Source organism: Octopus bimaculoides, chromosome 14, assembly GCF_046866305.1.
Source record: "Octopus bimaculoides isolate indiv1 chromosome 14, ASM4686630v1, whole genome shotgun sequence".
Lineage (NCBI taxonomy): Eukaryota > Metazoa > Mollusca > Cephalopoda > Octopoda > Octopodidae > Octopus > Octopus bimaculoides.
Genome location: NC_142941.1, coordinates 15,649,070 through 15,670,815, shown reverse-complemented (window position 1 = coordinate 15,670,815; position 21,746 = coordinate 15,649,070). Strand labels below are relative to the sequence as shown.

Genomic DNA, 21,746 nt, shown 5'->3' with positions numbered 1-21,746 from the left:
ACAAGGGCTGAAAGAACTATTCCAGAACATCAATTTCAAAATTTTTGAAAAAGAAGAGAGAGATGGAAGTACTTCTGATGCAAAAATTGAAGCCAATAGTGGAAGAAAATCTATGAGAAAATTAATTGATCAATGGTAAAAGTTGCTGTTTTACTCCAAGTCAGTTCTGACTAAAAAATTCCTGTCAAGACCATAATATATCTACGAATACATCATCCAATCTGTCCGTCATCAATATAATGGCTGGGTTTGATTAGTCATAATATCAAACTATATCAACTGTCAGAAAACACATGAAATACTAAAATAAAACAGCACCCTATTAGAATAGTATGAGAAGTTTGAACAGCAAAATCTTGAAAATGAGTGAAGCACACTCAAAACACCGAAAACATCATCGTTTAATGTCCGCTTTCCATGCTAGCATGGGTTGGATGATTTGACTGAGGACTGGTGACCCAGATGGCTACACCAGGCTCCAATCTGATTTGGCAGAGTTTCTACAGCTGGATGCTCTTCCTAACGCTAACCACTCCGAGAGTGGAGTGGGTGCTTTTACGTGCCACCGGCATGAAGGCCAGTCAGGCGGTACTGGCAACGGCCACACTCATAATGGTGTATTTTACATGCCACCTGCACAAGGGCCAGTCCAGTGGCACTGGCAACGATCTCACTCGAAGGTCAGCAATTGGGAGGGGGGAGAGAAGGTAAGTCAATTACGTTGACCCCAGTGCTGAACTGGTACTTACTTTATCAACCCTGAAAGGATGAAAGGCAAAGTCAACTTTGATGGAAATTTGAACTCAGAACATATAGATGGATGAAATGCTGCCAAGTAGTTTGCTAGGTGTGCTAACGATTTTGCCAGCTTGCCACCTTATATGGACTTAATATTGGACAGTAGAAATCAGCGAAATTAGTAAATCAGAAACTAATTTTCAAAAAATTATTGCAGTAGCACTTTTGATGCCAGTTGCTTGAAAGAAGACTAACTACACACACACACAATAATATGACCATTAAAAATACATAAACTGTACTGGAGTACCAAATAGAAGAGAGGAAGCTATAATGAACAAAAATATAAAAATATAACATTGAAATTAAATGAAAAACATGCAATATTCCATAGAATTTTACCTCTATAGAGATTTCAATTACCACAATAAGGTCTCCTCTCTGTCTGTGCCAATTTTGATAATAATGACATTTTGAGGAAAACCAAGCTGTGCTGGAAATCTTTACTGATTAAATCACGATAAATTTACGCTGGAGCAGGAATCAACGGCCAAAGAACTTATTTACTCTTCTATTAGCTTTTAGACAGAAACCATCCTAATGAAGCATTCTACCAAGACTGTATTTTTTTTTTGTTTATTTTTTTCAACTTTAGTGTTTAGCAAGACTTCAACATTAATGAAGTTTGTCACTTATTTGTTTATACTCACCAAAATATATACCATCATAGTATTATGGAATGTTTTGACGGTCAGAATTAAAATAAATTGGATTTTATTTTTTAAGAAGTTAATTTCAAAAACACATGGTTTTGAAGTCCATCCCACTGCACAGCATCTTAGGTAAGTATCTTCTACTAGTCTTGGATTGATCAATGCTTTACAATTGAAAATTGATAGACAGAAACTGTGCAGAAACCTGATGTGTGTAAACCTTTTGTTGATGTATATTGAAGGAGTAAAACATCTGCAAGGAATGAGAGAAGAAAAACGGTGTTCCACAAACAAAGTCCCTTGAAATATTAGTTCTGCATTGAGTTCTAGACATTCCTTATTGATCATCAACACTGCCTACACCAACTACAATGTATATAAAATAAGAATTGCTAACAGAAACAATATCCAGCAAAGAACTTAATAGATCCCAACCACTTGAAAAGTAAAGGCTTTTACAGCCCACAGGGTATTGGCATCATAAAAGGAAAGAGCTGCTAGCAACCATAAAGAACTATAGAGACACACTCAAATAGTTTATCAGAAATAGAAAATAGCATAGTAAACTAGCACTTTGAAAGCTGACTAGTGTTTACAGATGAGCATGAAAGAAAGGAAGAAAAAAAAAAAAAAGAACTTGACAGAAGACCAAAACAAAGAAACAGGAAAAAATAAAAAATAAAATACATGAATAAAAACCCACCAACAGCTGCTGTGAACAAAGAATATATATGGTTTATTACAAACCAGAAAATTGAAAATTCAGTCAACCCATGCAGGTGGAGAGAATAGCATCCTTTTACTGTTCACTAAGAAAAGAGGAAAACAAACAAGGAAGAAAAAAAGGTCTTAACAGAATCTCAACTAGCTCATTAACACACTGCAATGACAAAAGGGGAAAGACGGATTTTTAAAGATACTAACCATAGACAAATTGGCTGTCAACAATGATTCCTGTCATACTGCTGAAGATAATTAAAACAGAACCAAGTAAAGACAAGTACTTTGTGCATAAGATGATCATTTTGGCGGGAAGCCCATATGGCCTACTTCAGACTTGTGTGTTTGGAGTAGGCTAATGCACTCATAAAATATTGTCTCATAACAGCTATGTTATAGGGTTGAAAAATATTCATACCACACACACACATGTATATAACCTGTATAATTATATATAACTGTGGTGGTTGTTATACCATTATGTAAGAATTACTGAAACAGCAACAGGAATGGAATAACTGAAATATTCCTGGTATTGTTTTCTGCTATTCTTTCAGATATATATACAAATATGCATGTATATATACATATGCATACATATATATATACATATATATGCATATATATATACATATGCATACATATATATATACATATATATGCATATATATATATGTATATATATATATATATATATATATATATATATATATATATATATATACACGCACACATATGCATGTATATATATATATATATATATATATATATATATACACGCACACATATGCATGTATATATATATATATATATATATATACATATATATATATATATATACACGCACACATATGCATGTATATATATATATATATATACACGCACACATATGCATGTATATATATATATATATATATATATACATGCACACATATGCATGTATATATATATATATATATATATATATACATATATATATATATATATATATACACGCACACATATGCATGTATATATATATATACATATACACGCACACATATGCATGTATATATATATATATATATATATATATATATATATACACACACATATATGCATGTATATATATATGCATGTATATATATATATATATATATATATATATATATGCATGTATATATATATATATATATATATACACACACACACATATACATATACACAAACTTATATACAAATATACACACATATACATATATACACATACTCAGACACACATATATATACACAAAATATACACATATACTTATGAATATACACATTTATATACAATGATAAAAAAAGAGAATAACAAGATAACTGTGTGTATGTATGCGTGTGTATGTATGCGTGTGCATGTGTGTGCACGCATATGAAAATTATACACTAACTATCAGAAAGCTATTGGCTGTAATACTTTATTCCAGAGATGGATGCAACAGTAAATTGCCCTGCTTGGACTCATTTGAAGATCTAATTTTCTGATAGCTCTTCCCCACAAATTAGCTGCAATATGAATAACTATATATAATTGATTAGATACAGCTAATTTACAGAGCACAACTGTCTGTTATGAAAACTTAAAAAAGAAAAAAATCCACTAGGTTTGAAACATCTATCTTCATGTATTTAACAAAGCAAGTAAACTATTGAGGTTTTATGTTGCCTTGTGTACTTAGGCTCATTTGAGAATAAAGTGTCTTATTCATCAAAACTGTTGCTATTGAAAGGATAAGCACTGTCAACACTTGTGACAGGTATGGCCAGCACTGCTGACATTGTGAGCTGCAGTTTTTTGCTGTAGTTTGGTTTCATTCCCCCCACCCCTTTATAACATCCATACATGAAAAAATGGTAATTGTATTCTAAGTAGAGCAGACATCAACATTTAATAGTAATTTTACATAGTTCATGACAGGAGGAATTAGTTATTGATTCACAATACAATTTTTTATAATGATAAAAAATCAACATTTGTAGTTATATATTTTGAGGACAATTCAATTAACTCTACTCTACTCTCTTCTGCTAATGTTCTGTAATGCTTCAATGTTGGAAAATTACGAGCCACAGATATAATAATGCATTGTGGTATTTGTTTTGCCATTTTACATTCTGAGTTCAAATCCCATTAAAACTTTGCATTTCATCTTTTTGGGATCAATAAAATAAAGAACCAGTCAAGTACTAAGGTCTGATCTAATCAACTAACTCCCTCCCTCCAAATTTCTAGCCTTGTGCCTATACTGGAAAGAAATTATTTAAGTCAAAGGAATGGTGAAATGGAGTTCTTATCTCATTATATTCAGAATTCAAATTCTGCTGAGATTATCCCTTGCTTACTTGCTTCATGCCCTTGCTTGATGGGGCTGGGGTTCATCCCAGGTTAGGGGTCATGGAGGCGTTCATTCTGTGTAAAGCAGACCAAGTTCACAAGTGCTCCCTATTGCTAGCGGTCCCGTGCCAGTCCCTTGCATCCTCCAAGATGACATTGAGCCTCTGAAGATCTTCCAGTCCACAGCTGGTATATTAAATGAGAGTAAGACCCTAGTAGGATGGTCTGGCAGGAGGTGGGGGACATATCTGTACCAGTGCATGTGGCGGATACCTATGAGGTGGGATAAAATAAATACTGACCATACATACAGGGATTCATTTAAAAGAGTACAACACTTCCTTACAGGTATATTCCAACAGCAATGAGGGGGTAATTGGTGGAGGACAGAGTACTCCATGATTCAACCCTTTAGCACTTAAACTAGCCATATTCAGCCCTGTTATTCAACATATTTTATGTGAAAACCAGCAAGATCTACAATGTCATTCTAAAAATAAATGATCACATCATTGAAATCTTGAAGCTACAAGATTATCTGTAATTAATTCAAAACAGTGTGAACAAATAAACATTACATTTGGCAGAGTAATCTGAATGCTTAAGGGTTCTATGTTCTGTTTAAATTCAATTAGAAACAACTTAGCGTTTCATCTCTTTAGAATAAATAAAATATAAGCTACATACAGTGGTTTCTCTTATGGAAATTCTGCTTTAAGTATTACCACTGATTTCAAGATATAACCAGCAATTCTACTCTGCTGGAATTTTAGGTGAATTGTAACAATTTTGAAACTAAATTCATGATATATATCATCATCGTCGTTTAACGTCCGCTTTCCATGCTAGCATGGGTTGAACGATTTGACTGAGGTTTCACCAGTCCTCAGTCAAATCGTCCAACCCATGCTAGCATGGAAAGCGGACGTTAAACGACGATGATGATATATATCATGAATTTAGTTTTAAAATTGTTATACATGTATAAAATATATACTGTTTTTTAACTAGGTATGTACAAATGAAACAACATTAAATTAAAATTACCATCTGTGTATCATACAAAATGTATATACATTGTTTGAAGGCAGGAAGCTGTGGAATTATCTGAGATAAAATCACCTTGTAGGCTTGTGTTAAAAACAAAATATACTGAAGTGAGATAAACATCACTGCCCCAGTGATTCATGAGAGTGACAGATGCATTTTGCCTTTCTTGAGGTTTAACAGAAACGTGTCTGTTGTTCTTATGAATCACTGAGGCAATAAAGTCCATCTCGCTTAGAATATATATATATATTGCATTTTTATCACAGCATGTCTATGAAGAGATTTTCTTTCAGACAAAAACCATAGTATCATGACTTCTAATTGAAAATATAAATTTAGTATGAAACAGAGATGGCAATTTTAATTTAATGCCGTTTCAATTGTGTATAATGAGTTTTTCTACAGTCCAACAAGCTTCCACAATACCAGTTAATGTATTATTTCCTGTCTTATATCGAAATGTTCATAGGTCATTTTCATTATTATTATTATCATAATAAAGTATTTTCAATGGATCAGTTTTGAGCTCTATTTAAAGTTGATTATATATATATATATATATATATATATATATATATATATATATATATATATATATATATAAAAGCATGAATTTCATGTAGGCAGGAAACAATCAAGCTTTAAGGAAGACAAATGCATCTGTCATTTATGTGAGTCGGGTGCAACAATGATGTTCATCTTGCTCCGAATATATATTGTGTTTTTAATACAAGTCTACAAAGAGATTTTATCTCAGACAATTCCACAACTCCATGCCTTCTAACAGTTTATATACAATACCAGGATACACAGACAGCGATTTTGTTTTATAAATATTTGATGCTATATTTTTTATTTGTTTGTTGCTACTGCATTATTTGTTATCTCTCGCTGCTGCAGTTGTGATTTCTCGACTAACACCACTGCTGTATGAATTTTTTTACCTATTTCTACTGCCATATATAGATTTCTCGTCTATCATGGCCACTGCTGAAAACAAATTTCACAAGCATGTACATTATGGTGCATTACCCCCTTATTCATGTTGGCTGGAAATATGCCATTAAGTGAAAGTTAAAGCAGTAGTACAAAAAAGGAGTTTTAAAAAGGGATTACACAGGATATTAAACTTGATGCTTTACAAAGGCTTGAAGTGATGCTTAATGTGTAAGCTGACAATCAGACATGAGGCAATGTGTCAATAAGCATGATGACAATTCAAGTAAAAACTGTAAGTTTATTCCTATGTCCTAATGCATTTCTCTTTTGAAACATTTATATACACATCACACACACACACGCGCGCGCGCGCGCGATAGAAGTAAATAGACACGCCATAAGACATTGTTTTATGTTTATTCTAACTTGCAAAGATTTATATTTTTTAATAACTGTCATTTTTATGTTTCAGGTTCTTATATGTGACTATTTAATCATGCCGTGTTCAAAAGAAGCCTTGGAACTGTCTGAATTTCAAAGAGGCCATATGGTGGGTCATTCTTAAGGTAGACATAATCAGCGTAAAATTGCAGCAAACCATGGGATCCCACTTTCTACAGTTAATAGAGTCATTGTGCAATTCACCAGAGGGGACAAGGAGTCCACATCACCTTGCCCAGATCAATCAGGGCTATCTGACAGGACTCTTCTCTTTGTTAAGAAAGTGTGGAGGATAATCCTCATTGCAAGGCCTCTGACATAGCAGAACAAGTTGATGTCAGTCCCAGAACAATAGTTGGGTATCTCCACAAACTTGGTTACTATGGCAGGGCAGCAAGGAGGAAGCCACTTCTTTGACCAGCCAACATCAACCGTGAGGTTCAATGCTTGAAAAGTGCCTTTTATGTGCCACTGGCACAGGTGTCAGTTACGTGACACCAGTATCAGCCACGACTACGATTTCACTTGGCTTGACAGGTCTTCTCAAGCATGGCATATTGCTTAAGGTCTTGGTCACTAGTCATTGTCTCCATAAGCCCCAATATATACTAAAGGTCTATACTAGAGGCCCAACATATCATCATCTAACTTCTGTTTACCATGCTAGCATGGGTTCGACGGTTAGACAGGAGCTGGCAAGGTAGAAGACTGGACTAGGCTTCACTGTCTGTTTTGCTGGGTTTTAGGCTGGATGCCCTGCCTAACACTAACCACCTTACAAACAGACAAAGATATATATAGTGTAAGGTATGTTTTTAAAAATAATTATTTTCAATCATAAAAATGGTTGTATTATTTGATCAATTCTCAAAAATATTATGTAGAAACACAGTTTAATCTATAACATGGAAGTTAAACAGGAAAATAAGTTTTGTTACAGAATTCTTTTTATAATAAAGCTTTTAGGAATCCAACACTCCCCTAGTCTAGGGGATTACTCTATACAGGGTCTGATGCAGAGTTCAAAACCATACATTTACATTTTGAAACCTCCTTTAAGTCAACTTTGTAAAGTAAGTACTAGAAATACATTAAATTAAGGCAGTAGTCCAATATACAATTTACTCTATAAAAACTGATTTCATTAAAAAACAATCTTTTTTGGTTTTTGGTTGCTGTTTCACATCATTCCTGCTTTTCAGTCATGGCCATCCTGTCATTATAAATATCAATGACAACATTTTTAAGACAGTAGGATATGATTTGAGGAAAATTTGATTACTATTTCAAGCAGATTCAGCAACTACATAGAAGCCCCCAACTCAGGTTGGTTATGTGTCATAAAGAAATTTGAGTTCAGACAGAAAAAGAAACAGAATGAACTGATTGTTGAAATAACTTGTTATTATTAAGGTCTTGTCAAAAAGCACTACAGAATGCATCACTAAAATAGAGTTACTCACAGAGGCATTCATATTTTTCAATGTTTTGTAATTACTCATTGCCAGATACAGCTTGTATGAGTATTCTAAGAGGGAGAGGAAGACAGGGATAATTAGTGAATATGAAGGTATGTGTGTGTGTGTGCATACACATGCATTTCTTCTTTTCAATGACTATTTCGGGAAGCAACATAAGATTGTAATACTTTCTCAGAGTTATTGCACATCAGAATGGTAATATTAGAGTGGTTTCCTGTTGTCTTCTTTCGGTAGACAGGCAATCCAAGGAATTTTCTTTACTCCAAGAAGAGTAAGGGAAGGTAAGATACATGGTATTCATGACTTTTGCAGCAATGTCAATTGAGTCGTTATGCAACTGGGATACAAAACTCAATGGCACCTGGTGCATGTTATATAGAGAAATTTTTTTCTTATAGTCATGATATTAATTTTTAACTTTTGATACATTTCCACAAATTTGTAGGGAATGAGGTATAGTTGATAGAATCAACCTTAATTATAAGTCCGTCATCCAGCAACACCCACAGCAGTGTATTGGTTGAGAGGACGGCCTCCCCTCAGGTCATCAGCTAGGGATCAATTATCATCAGTCAATATTTTGTCAACACCAAAATCTAGTCTGATTTGGCATGGTTTCTACACCTGGATGCCTTTCTAAAGCCAACCACTCCGAGAGTATAATGGGTGCTTTCATGTGCCACTGACATAGGTGCCATTTGTATGACACCAGTGTCTGCTACAATCATGATTTCACTTGGCTTGATGCCAAAGGTTTCGGTCATTTGTCATTGCCTCTGTGAGACCCAACACTTGAAAAAATGCTTTTCATGTGCCACCAGCATTGTCCACCTTGCCTCCGTGAGGCTCAATGCTTGAAAAGTACCTTTTACATGCCACTGGCACAGGTGTCAGTTAAGTGACACCAGCATCAACCATGACTACGATTTCACTTGGCTTGACAGGTCTTCTCAAGCATGGCATATTGCTAAAGGTCTTGGTCACTAGTCATTGTCTCCGTAAGGCCCAATATATACTAGATGTATACACTAGAGGCCCAACATATACTATATGTATGTGTGTGTGTATGTTTATGTATGTATACATATGTATTTATATGTATAAATATACAAGGGAATGCTGGAAAGTTTGTGGCTTTGGGTAAAAGAAAATACAGGAGGATCAGTTAATTTTAATCAACATATTCCCCTCCCAGATTCACACACCTATTGCAAGTATTTCTAAGCCTTGTAAAAGAACTTGGAAGGTTGGGCCTCGAACCAGGTCTTTTGCAATACCCTTAAAGCCAGGAACTTTCCAGCGTCCTTCATGTCTGTTTGTGTGTATTACAGGGAGACCTCACTTAACATTATTTTGTTCTATCAATGTTAAAGAATGTAAAACCAAAATACAAATCCACAAAATGTATGCCTATCAAACTGAATATTTGTTTTCTCTTAGCTTTCTTTGATTCTTTTGTAACTTGCTGTCTTTAATTCAGTAAAATATAAATAAACAAAAACATACAATGATTGATTACAATAGTAGTTATCATTTTTTAACAAGCCTTGTCTAAGATACAACCTTTGTACATCTACTGTCTACTTTACTGAGACAACTTTTTTTAAGGTACAACAGCACTTAGATTATAAAACAGGGGAGTTATTCAAATCTCATGATGAAGAAATGTCTAATGAGGACTTTGCAGAAGATAGAACACTGTGCTGAAGACAATGTTAAAAATGAGGAGCCAAAACCACCAAAAATTTTAGTAACTAAAAATTTGTCAGAGGCTTTCCAGTTTTAGATAATGCTATACTCTTTTATTTTACTCTTTTACTTGTTTCAGCCATTTGATTGCGGCCATGCTGGGGCACTGCCTTTTTAGTCAAGCAAATCGACCCCGGGACTTATTCTATCGGTCTCTTTTTGCCGAACCGCTAAGTTACGGGGACGTAAACACACTAGCCTCGGTTGTCAAGCGAAGTTGGGGGAACAAACACAGACACACAAACATATACACACATACATATATATATATATATATACACACATATATATACAACGGGCTTCTTTCAGTTTCCGTCTACCAAATCAACTCACAAGGCTTTGGTCGGCCCAAGGCTATAGTAGAAGACACTTGCCCAAGGTGCCACACAGTGGGACTGAACCCAGAACCATGTGGTTGGTAAGCAAGCTACTTACCACACAGCCACTATGGTTATTTTCACCAAACAAAACAGAAAAGAAAAAAAAAAGGAAAGAAAAAGATCCTCAAAGAGAGACTCATGCAAAAGGCAAACAGATTAATAACTGGATACAACTGCTACAAGAGATTATACCAACAGAAGTAAAATAATGCTTGACACCAAACCTCGGACATATTCTTTACATAAATCTTATTGATTTTCATTAATCTCTCTATATTGTATTTATTGCACACATCTCATTCAGTGTTTAATTCTAGAAGTGTTTCGATTCTTTATTTAGAGCAGTGGTTCTTAACTGGGCTCCATAAAATGTTTTGTGGCTAAAAGTTATTTGCAATAAGTTGGTTATATTTTCATAATACATAAAATATTTTAATTGTTTCCATACAATTCCTAATAGTATTTAATTATAAAAATATAAAAGGATTTTTTTAAACATCAAATGGTGATGAGGATCTATCTGAGTAAAATAGGGATCAAAATGGGTCCACAGGCAAAAATTGGTTGAGAACCATTGATTTAGAGTCTTTATTAGGTGTCTTAGTCGCTAGGAATACACCAGAGGAATGTAATTCTTGTTTATATCATCAAACCAAAGGTAAAATTTGCTTCACATTATGTTGTTTCTCTTAAAGTTGTATTTCACAAAGATCGATCAAAAATGTTAAGTAAAGACTACTGTGTGCAAGTGTGTGTGTGCATGTGTGTACATAAAAGTATTTGCATAAATACATATATGTACACACACACACACACACACGTGCATGTGTTCCTCTGACTCATATTTTTCTGATACCCCCACCGTAACTTTATTCACCATACCCTACCTCATCTCTAACCATCCCTTGCTCTTCCTATACACTCTTGCAATCTCTACTCATCCACCCTTACTTTTCTTCTATCCCCACTCTCAGTTATATTCATCTTTTTTTTGTACCTTGCAGGCACAGTCTGACACCTTGTCACCACCATCTTTATCTCTCCTGCCAGCTCCATCCTAATTACTCCCAGCCACTTATATAATGTGAGGTAGTCATGTATCTCTTCTATGGCAAGAAACCTCTTCCTGCCCCTTCTTTCATACCTTAACCTCTCACCACTTAGCATAAGATTGCTTCCCTCTCTGCTGTATAGTACCACTCGGTTGAAAGGGATCTTAATTTTACAAACTACGTGGTGACTTCACTAGTGCTGGAGCCACCGAAAAAGCACCCAGTACACTCCATAACTCAGTCAGGTCAAGGATCTGATCAAAGGCTGATGAGACCTGCTACAGGTACCATGTGAACCAGTAAGTACTACCTGTTCCACGATTGGGTAGTCGGTGACTAAATTAGCTCCCTCACTTGAGTAACTTGCTACTCCTGTGAGGAGGGTGTCAGGACAATCAGCAGGACTAAAATCAAGATCTGTCAATGGGTGGTGGAATTCCTTGTGGGCCAATGGTTATCCAGTTGGGGAAGGCAATGGTAAACCACCTCAATACCTCTGTTCTGATTTTCTCAGTGTTTTCTTGGCAAAGTAATGCTGTGGCTTCATCCAATGGGAGAACTTAGGCTTAATCAGAAAGACTTTTGTTATTGTGACATTAATGCACAGTAAAAGTGAACAATAAATGCATGACAATGAGCACACCCTAAAGTGGTTGGCATTTGGAAGGGTATCCAGCCACAGAAACCATTCCAAAGCAGATATTGGTGCACAACAGAGTCCTCTGACTTGTTGAATCATCCAACTCATTCCATTAAATGATTATGTGCACCCATGCACGCACACACAAACACACCCACATACACAAATCATGGTTCTTTCAAGGCTTTGGACAGCTCAGGGCTATTGCGGAATATACTTGCTCAAGGTGCCATGCAGTGGAACTAAACTAGAAACCATGCAGTCAGGAAGCAGTGTGTGTATGCGTGTGTGTGCATATCTCCAAATTGGGAAATGATAGCTTAACTCACAGTATACTGCTAGCCCTTCCTTCCACCTACTTTCACACCAGTCACCTTCTTCCCCATTTTTTTTTTCTCTCTTCTCTCTTTCTTTCAGTTACTCACACCATCTCTATCAACTCTCACTCTCTAAATCTCTCATTCACTGCAGTAACCTTGTCTACTACCTGTCATTTCTTCATCAGCTGTCTATAAACAATTCAAACAACCAGCCAACAGCAGCAAAGAAACTAAACAACCTAGCTGTGTGTGTGCATGCATGTGCACGTTTGTGCATATGTATATACACATACATAAAGCACAAAAAGATACATAGATATGTAAAGAGAGAGATGTAGGTGATAACTTCGTATTCATCCTGTACCTTGAGGGTATGCCCACATTATCATCATCATCATATCTCTCTCTCTCTCCATCCCCATCTCTCTTTCCAGCAGGGGAAGTTGCATATTCACCTCTTCAACAAGACAACTGTTCTTGTCCCTCTATCATACTTTCACACCATTCGGTACTATACACTACTCTGTTGAGGGAGCCTTGTCTTGTGAGTATTTGGTGATCTCACAAGTGCTGGTACCATGAAAAAAGCATCCACTACTCTGCTGTATAAAGCATGCCAAAGTAGACACTGGAGCTTGACACAGCCCCGTAGCTTATCAGTTCCTGTTGAAGTGCCCAATCCATGGAAAAAGGGACATTAAATCATGATGAGGTGACATAATGTTTTATATAATTGATGTGTATAAGCATATAAGCAATAAATAATTAACAACTGATTTTCAAAATGAACAGAATAATATATACCAGTAGTAATACTGCCCAGAGCATGGTGTTTCTCCCAAGTATTTATTAATGCTTACACTTGAGTCTCTGAAATCAATTTTCAAAAACCCAAGAGGTTATAAAAGCAATCATTCAATACATTCTGCCATTCAAAGACTTGTGTCATTGTTGGGTCCATAACTTGAAATGCATTATTTTAATCAGATGGCATAGAAAATCCATTCTTTTCATAAACCATGTATGTGATTATTAAAAGTCATGTATTTGCATCTTATGAATTAAGTGTTTGAATTTTGAATTTTTACTAAGTTTAAAAATTTAGAAAAAGTTGAATTCTTGTAACAAACTCTTGCTCAGCATATAAAAATATTCAGAAAAATATATTCACTAATATTAATAATAATAAAAGAAAAAAAATAAAGGGACACTTTTCAGTTCCCACCATCAAGAAAGAAATCACAGAGTGGAGTTTTCACCAACAGATGTCTTAAAGGCTTTGAGAAGAATATAAATTATTGACAAGGAATGAAAGTCTGATATAAAAGAAATAGCTTTTGAAGAACTCTCAAGTTTACATGGCTTAAATGAGGTACTTATGAAAGATGAACAGATAATAAGCATTAATGAAAGTTGACAGCAAAACTAAATTGGGGTAGAATGCATAATGTAAGATAATTACACTGAGATCACATTGCTACATTTTGTAAAAGGTTATTTCAGTAAATCCACAATGTCTTAATTTTTAAGAAATAAAATTGTTATGCTTAATAGCTAATCAAATTATATCATTGACAAAAGATAAAGAAATTTAGTGAATTGTAAGCAATTTAATATAAATACTCTATAAAGATTTAAATTTCACTTTAATTTCTAACTATCCCTAAACACACTATCATTTTGGTAGTGATATGAGCTATTAGATAAAGAGAGATTATTTAGTGTACATTTTTGCATGAGAATAAATGAGAAATACTCATATAAGGGATTCCTCATTGGTTAGAAAGATTTGTTATTGTTTAGCTTCAATGTAGCCCTTAATGAGTAGATTTACAACAAAAGCATTCAAGCAATTGCCATCTGTTATATTCTCTTATCTCATCTTTTATACAGACACAATGTATCTAGGATTGGTTAATCCAATATGTTCTCTTTTAATATAGATAGGATGTAATGAAATTTGGCTGCCATTTCTAGCAGGTCAAGTGACCATGTAGAGATTACCTTATGTGTGTTGTTGTTTAGCTCTAAATTAACTCTAACCAAGCAGACTTACGATGAAAGACTTTCCAGCCGTAGCTATCAGTCTATTTTTACTTTCCGGGAGTGGGAAAGGGTCTGGGATTATACTACCTAGTGTGTGTCCTTCCCTGTTTAATATTAGACTATGGTTTATAGAAGATATGGCTGTTGTTTTACTTCACATAGCCCCTCTCAAGTTAGTTCTGTCAATCTCACTTGGTGTTTAGCCTGACTTACTTAGGCTTTGATTATTATTCTATACAAACTTACAATATAGATTCAGCGCAGAGGTGTTTAGCAAGAGTCTTAAACAGAATGATATGAATAAGCTGAATTTACCAATTCATTTCACAGCAAAGAGTGACTTGTGATACTACTTTATTATATAAACCAATGGAAATTATTTGCTTCAATACTTGGTAGCTTTTCCAAATGGTTACACTTTCAATATTAGCCTCGGCTTGTTTTTATGTTGCCTAGAGCAACAACAACTAGAAAATGCTATAACTTGTGAAATAACAATGCGATTCAAAGCAGAGCCTTATTCAATAAAAGCCAGGAAAATTGCCTTCACAATTAAAATACTAAGCGACATCAAATACTTTATTCATCAATGCTTATATGTGCCGGAAGCGAAGGAATATACTAGCAGTGTTTAATAAGAGGAAAACAGATATATTTTTGCGATCTCACTACACTAAAAGAAATTCCAAGAAATTTTGCTAAACAAAACTGATAAAATAGATTAAAAAGTAACTTTGCTGTATTATCTATAGACTTTTTTTTTTATAATCAAGAATAGCTTTAGAGATAAAAAAAAAAAAAAAAATTAAGTAAATGCTATCTATTCAAAAATACACCTGCCTAATTAGAAATGTTTTGCCTTCTATGCCAATAAGAATGTATTTTGAATATATTCTGTAAATTTTTATAACATTTAGTATTTTAGCTGATATTTCTGTCAGAAATAGTATACAAATGATTGACTTTTGAGATAATCCTGGTCATCATCATTATTAGTATTATTATTATGTCTGTTTTTTCTATACTGACACACATAAAATATGGTTTAAAACAAAATACAATAAGCTACCAATACAAATATGTGTGGATATGACAATGACTCAGTTTCACTAGCTGCAAAAAAGTAGACATGAAATATCAAAGCGTTCCAGTTATTTACAGAATATGTGCAACTGGACTCAAGCTTACTACTGTGATCCAAACAAGGAATTGGCTGGATAAATGATAATGGCAGGCACATTTACATCTGGTTGTTGTTAAAGGTAACTTAATTGTGTAACCATTTAAGATTGATAAACGAATTAAAGAAGACCAAATTTGAGAGTCACTTTCAAGTAATACATCAACTACTTTTATACATTAAAGATCTAACTGGACAAGACTGATCTGTGCTAATTAAAAGTAATTGGCTGTTGACTGCACACCAGTCTCTACTACATAAAATATCACACAGAAAATTCATATGAATGACAACTGTAATTAGTACCACACAGACATTCTATTACAAATCTGAAAAGGACATAGCATGACACCAGTAATAGTTCTTTGTCCTCTGTTCAATAATATTTGCTTCATGATTTTAGTTTGATAAATATTTGTGGAGAGAATAGCTACCAAGAACTAAGCAAATAAATATTGTAGGATAGTAGGAAAAAAAAAAAAATCAATTTAGCCTTTACAAAGTAGACACGAGGCTATTAATGGTGATGTTACTGGCTATACATTAATATATCATTTGCAATACATCTAATCTTTGCTGTCGTGGTAAAATAGATATTAAAACTATGACAATGATGGTGTATTCATAAATTTAAACTACAATTATTTTTCGGCTTTCTTGAATGCAAAGTTATATTTTGAAATTTATTCAATGAGCAGAAAATAATATTAAGAATGAATAAATTATAAAGTCTCTCCTCAGCATGGCTGTTCAGGTAATGTTAATAGTTCCTAGAACTACAAGAGCTGTGCTATGACTTCTCTTGAGTTTTTTAAAGAATAGATACAAAGCTCTTCAAATGTGAAGGAAAAAAGGAGAGAAAGAAAAGTCTTGAGAAGGTTTGTATCTACATAAAGAATATAATCAGATGTGTTCAACTATGAATATTTGTATGGCTGCAAGCAAATGCTTGTAAATACATTTAATGAGTAAAATCCAAACTGAAGCAGTTGAAAGAAAAATTGAAATGCTACAGCTGAAGTAGAAAGAAATTCAGCCAAGCAATATGTGGTAGTAGTAGTGGGAATGGAGCATTTCTTTAACAATACAGCTTTCAAGTTATCGAAGCGAATGAACAAATATAATTGATTCCAGTGGCGGGAAACGTCCAAGTGAATGGTTGAAAGAGTATAGAGAAATAGCTACAAAGCCAAATAGAAGAGTTGGCAGGCAGAACTCCTAGTTTTTAGGTTCACTCACAACCTTTAGACAAAACAGGATTTGAAAAAGTTGAAAATATTTTTTTGTTTTGAAAACAACTCAAAGCATCATTTCTAACAATAAAGGAACACAGAAACTAAGCAGTGAAGCTACTGGGATGAAATATATGAGAAAAGTCCATAAATTCCAGCTGGGCTTCATGTTTTCTCTCTCATTCTCATTCCAAATTATGTTGAATATGCATTGTATATCTTTGAGAGTGATTGTAATATTTTATGCTAAAAAATATTTAAGCAAACCAAGAACTAAAAACCAGTGATTATTTAATAATGAATTAATGGTTGCTTTTCATTCTTGAAAATAAATAAAATATCATTATTCTTTTATTCTTTGGTGTTTCAGCCCAAAGGCTGTGGACATACTGCTGAGATATATTCAACTCCAGAAATGGTTAACGTAAATTTTTTCTATGTGTGAGTACATACGCACATATCAGAGTATGTTTATAAATGCTATGAGTGACCACATGTATATGGTTGAGTACTCACAAATACATGAGCACACATATACGTATGAGTGCTCAGGTGTATAATTTTAGATGATACTGGATATACAAAAATATGTAATAAATTAATCCCCAGATGATTGAAATATTTTTCTAAGTCTCTTTTAGAAAGTCTAACCAACACAGGTCTCTACATTTCCATCGATTTAGTTGTGCTGGGAAACTATAGACAACTACCAGAAGCTAATCAGATGCTCATTTTCTAAACAAAACTGTCAATACACAAGATTTAAAAGTAGGTGTAACAGTTGTTCTTTAACCCCAGAGTAACCTTGTTTGAAATGACCTACATGTGATCAAAGGTATTCTGGCCATGGCCATCCAGTCTTTTTTTATTCTGAAACTACATCCTATTCCACATCAACAATGTGTACCTCCTTTTTTATAGACAGTAGGGCATGATAGAAAGATCTGGCTGGAATTTCTAGTGGGCTGGGCAACCACGTATGATGAGAAAGCAGTGCACAAGTTTAATGGGTGAGTGTGAAGTCTAAACTCCATAACAAACCAGCCAGCTTGTTAAAATTTACAGTAATGCCCAGTTATGTAAGGTTGATCAAATAAGCACTTGTAAACTTGCAAGAAAAACAAAAAAGTTATATAAGAGTGGGGAAGGGACATGAGGGGATCTCAAGCATTTAAAATTAACTTAATAAGAAATGGTGGTGTCATTCCTTTCCCCACTCCCAAATTACAACAGATGGTTGTTCTAAGTATGCACTAAAAACGATACACTTTTATTATTAGAAAGAGTAAAATATTCTGGAAAAATAAATACCAAAATAGAGCAACTGCTGTTAGTAGTTTTTATCTGAGGAGGTTCTCTGATCATTTTTGCAACTGAGTCCATAACCAGATTTTTATGACTTAGTATGCCACTACCAAGCGTTGATCTATATACAGAATTTTCCATGAGAGAAAGATATAAACTACCATATTTTCTTAACACATTTTTGTGGGGTTTCTTTTTTTATAAATGCCAACAAAACTGCAATAAAATATTGGCTATCGCATTTTATGCTGATGTCTAAATTTGTACATCTAATCATCTAATGCTAACATGACAAACTTAAAAATATGTTTACAAGATTTCACAAATGGTGGATGATCTTCAGACTATTCACCTCACCTTCAATCGTTTACAATTTTGTGTTTCCATCTGTCTACATTATGCTTCAATTGAAAATCAGCCAGCTCATTGATTGTCTCCAAGTGTCATTTTTTTCTCGCACACTTTTGGAAGTAGAGAATTTGGAATATACAGAGTGTGTTTATGTGTGAAGTTAATGTTTAAAGCAAGTAAAGACTACAAAAATGTTATTTATGCACAATGTTCTATGATCAAAGTGGAGGCGCAATGGCCCAGTAGTTAGGGCAGCGAACTCGCAGTCATAGGATCGCGGTTTCGATTCCCAGACCAGGCGTTGTGAGTGTTTATTGAGCGAAAACACCTTAAGCTCCACGAGGCTCCGGCAGGGGATGGTGGCGAACCCTGCTGTACTCTTTCACCACAACTTTCTCTCACTCTTACTTCCTGTTTCTGTTGTGCTTGTATTTCAAAGGGTCAGCCTTGTCACACTGTGTCACGCTGAATATCCCCGAGAACTACGTTAAGGGTACATGTGTCTGTGGAGTGCTCAGCCACTTGCACGTTAATTTCACGAGCAGGCTGTTCCATTGATCGGATCAACTGGAACCCTCGTCGTCGTAACCAACGGAGTGCCAACATATACAAATAATGGCATGTATGTATGCATGTGCATGTACACATTTGCATATCAGTGTAAAGCTTGTGTGTTAGCTTCTTTATGCTTAACAAAGGTCAAACTAAAGCATTGATATACAGAGATTGATAAAATAAGTACAAGACTAAAATGAGCAATGGGGTCAATATGGAGGTGGTTCTCATCTAAAACCACATTAAAATTACCAAAATCAGTAAATGAAATAATTCTGAAATAAAATTCTTTGATCTTAAAAGGAGGAATACACCTGTACAGCGAAGATATAGGACTAATGACCAGAGTCATTAGTTGAAATACAGCCTACATATTTCTATTTCTCGGTTTTTCTATATGACAATTAGTTTCAGTTACCATTTTAGTGTTGGATGGTTGCAGGAGAATAGACATTCAGCAAAAATAATTTTGGTTACAGAGCTAATTAGAATGGTGAAATAATATACAAACAAGCATCTAGAACAGATATGAATTATCAAAGTAAGATGGAAAAGTAGCATTTAAGGTGGTAACAATCTATGATATTTAATAAATCCTGGTAAAAAGAAAAAAGAAAAAGAAAAACTTACTTTCTCTCTCTTTATAAGTTGTGGATGAACAAATTTTCTGTACAAGAAACTGGATCCCTTGGTAACAGGAGACAACAACCATAGTACGAATACTATTTTTATTTCGTAATAAAATGGAAGCCTGAAATAAAATGAAATCAGATAGGGAACAAAATAAAATATCTTTCAAGGTAGTAGTTCAGATGAGATAAAAGAAATTCTTAATGCTTTCAAAGTATAGAATTGACTAGAACATCTGAAATTTTGTTTATAGTAAGAGACTAAAGTTGCTGAAAAAAAAAGTTTATGTCTGAAGATAACTAGGTGTAAATATTATTTAATGCTTTTCTCTCTCTCTCTCTTTTTTTTTTCCTGCTTCCTATATCTCTTTAGCATTATCTAGCAAATAGGATTTATATAGTAACTAATATTGATGTTTCCAACAGAACAAAACTAGGAGAACATAAGACATGGTTGGTACAGAGTTGATTAAAATATTTAAGTACATTCTGATATGAAACTGTCAGCAGACGTAAATTAACATTTGGTGCTTAATTAAGTATATTTTAACTTTATATACCCTAATACACCCAAGTTTGGCAATATTTTTATCTTGGCAGTTTATCTTTTCTAGCTTGCTTTATTCAATTACTAAAGAGACATTTTATTAGCATAATCTCTATTAAAAAAATCTTACTGCTGAAGATGCTTATAATCTTTCAAAATTATCAAGTAAATACTCTTTGAAACGCCAGTGTTAGAATGGTGGAAGCTGATGAAGGAAATGTTCCCTATGTGGCCTGTGTGTTTTCTGTACTCTGTTTATCATTTTGTCTACATTTTGTTTGCAATGTCCTGTACCCAGATATGCATCTATATATACAGGTAGATGTAAGTATGTACATATATGTACGTATATATGCATCTACTCATTTATTATTTGTATTACTCTAATATTATACTCTGTTGTGTTTCTCATAAGGGGGAAAGGAATGGTATTTGTCAGTTTTGGGATGTATGGAAGCTGGTAGTGTGTCGAGAACTGCTGATATAGTACAGTGGCTCCCACAACTTAAAAATAAATGCTCATCAACATATAAGTTTGAAGCTTTGATTTTGATTCTTTTCAACTGCTAATGATAATGTTTTAATTCATTTGACACAAAACCACCTGAGATTACGGTACAAACTTTGCGTTTTAAAGTGATCTAAACTAAAACCGTCTATCAAAGTTTCATGTTAATTTATGACTCCACAATTAGCTTAATGCCGACAAAGTTATTTTCCTAAATTTTTCATTATTTTCAAAATTAATCAAAATCAATTTCAATAAAAATGATAGCAAAAGAGTTAAACTTTTCAGTGGTCTTCAAGAGAAAATTGGAAATGGTATGCAACTGAGAATTATAAATATTGGAAATTTGGAAAAATCAGATTTCTACTAAGAAAGCTTAATTTCTATTCAGTTTCACCCCAGATGGTAATTTAAAAATATCTAAACTATATTTTTTTTTTTCATCCATTAAGATTTTCAGTTTCCTCTGTATATTTCAGATTATATTACATATCATTTGTTGCGAATTTTGTATTAAAAACAAAATGAAAGCAAAATGTAAAGTTTATTTGCACTTAGGATGGGTTACTTAGTGTTATTCTCATCCCTACAATTTATCCACAAATTCATTTCACACAAGATAACTGTTTGTTTTCATCTTTTGTGTGTATTTCCTTAGTTTTTCTTTTCTCTGGGCAAAAAAATTGTAGAAAAAAGAGAATGAAAGCAAGATATGTAAATTTATTACTTCTCCTTCGACTGTTATTGCATTAATTCTCAACATAATGTTTTCTAGTTATGTTTTTTCTTCTTCTTTAAACTTCTATAGTGATTA

At 33.9% G+C, this 21,746-nt stretch overlaps 1 protein-coding gene across 10 annotated transcripts in view; it reads right to left on the bottom strand.

The window, feature by feature from the left end:
- Window positions 1-21,746, bottom strand: part of LOC106876365 (receptor expression-enhancing protein 1) — a 189,093-nt gene that overhangs the window by 66,813 nt on the left and 100,534 nt on the right. For all 10 annotated transcript variants that reach the window (XR_016244227.1, XR_016244228.1, XR_016244230.1 and 7 more), the window contains one exon: window positions 19,879-19,999. Coding sequence is in view for 5 of the 10 variants with exons in the window: in XM_089362412.1 (XP_089218538.1) it covers window positions 19,879-19,999 (121 nt within the window). In the remaining 5 variants the exon portion in view is untranslated. The remainder of the gene's footprint in view (window positions 1-19,878; window positions 20,000-21,746) is intronic.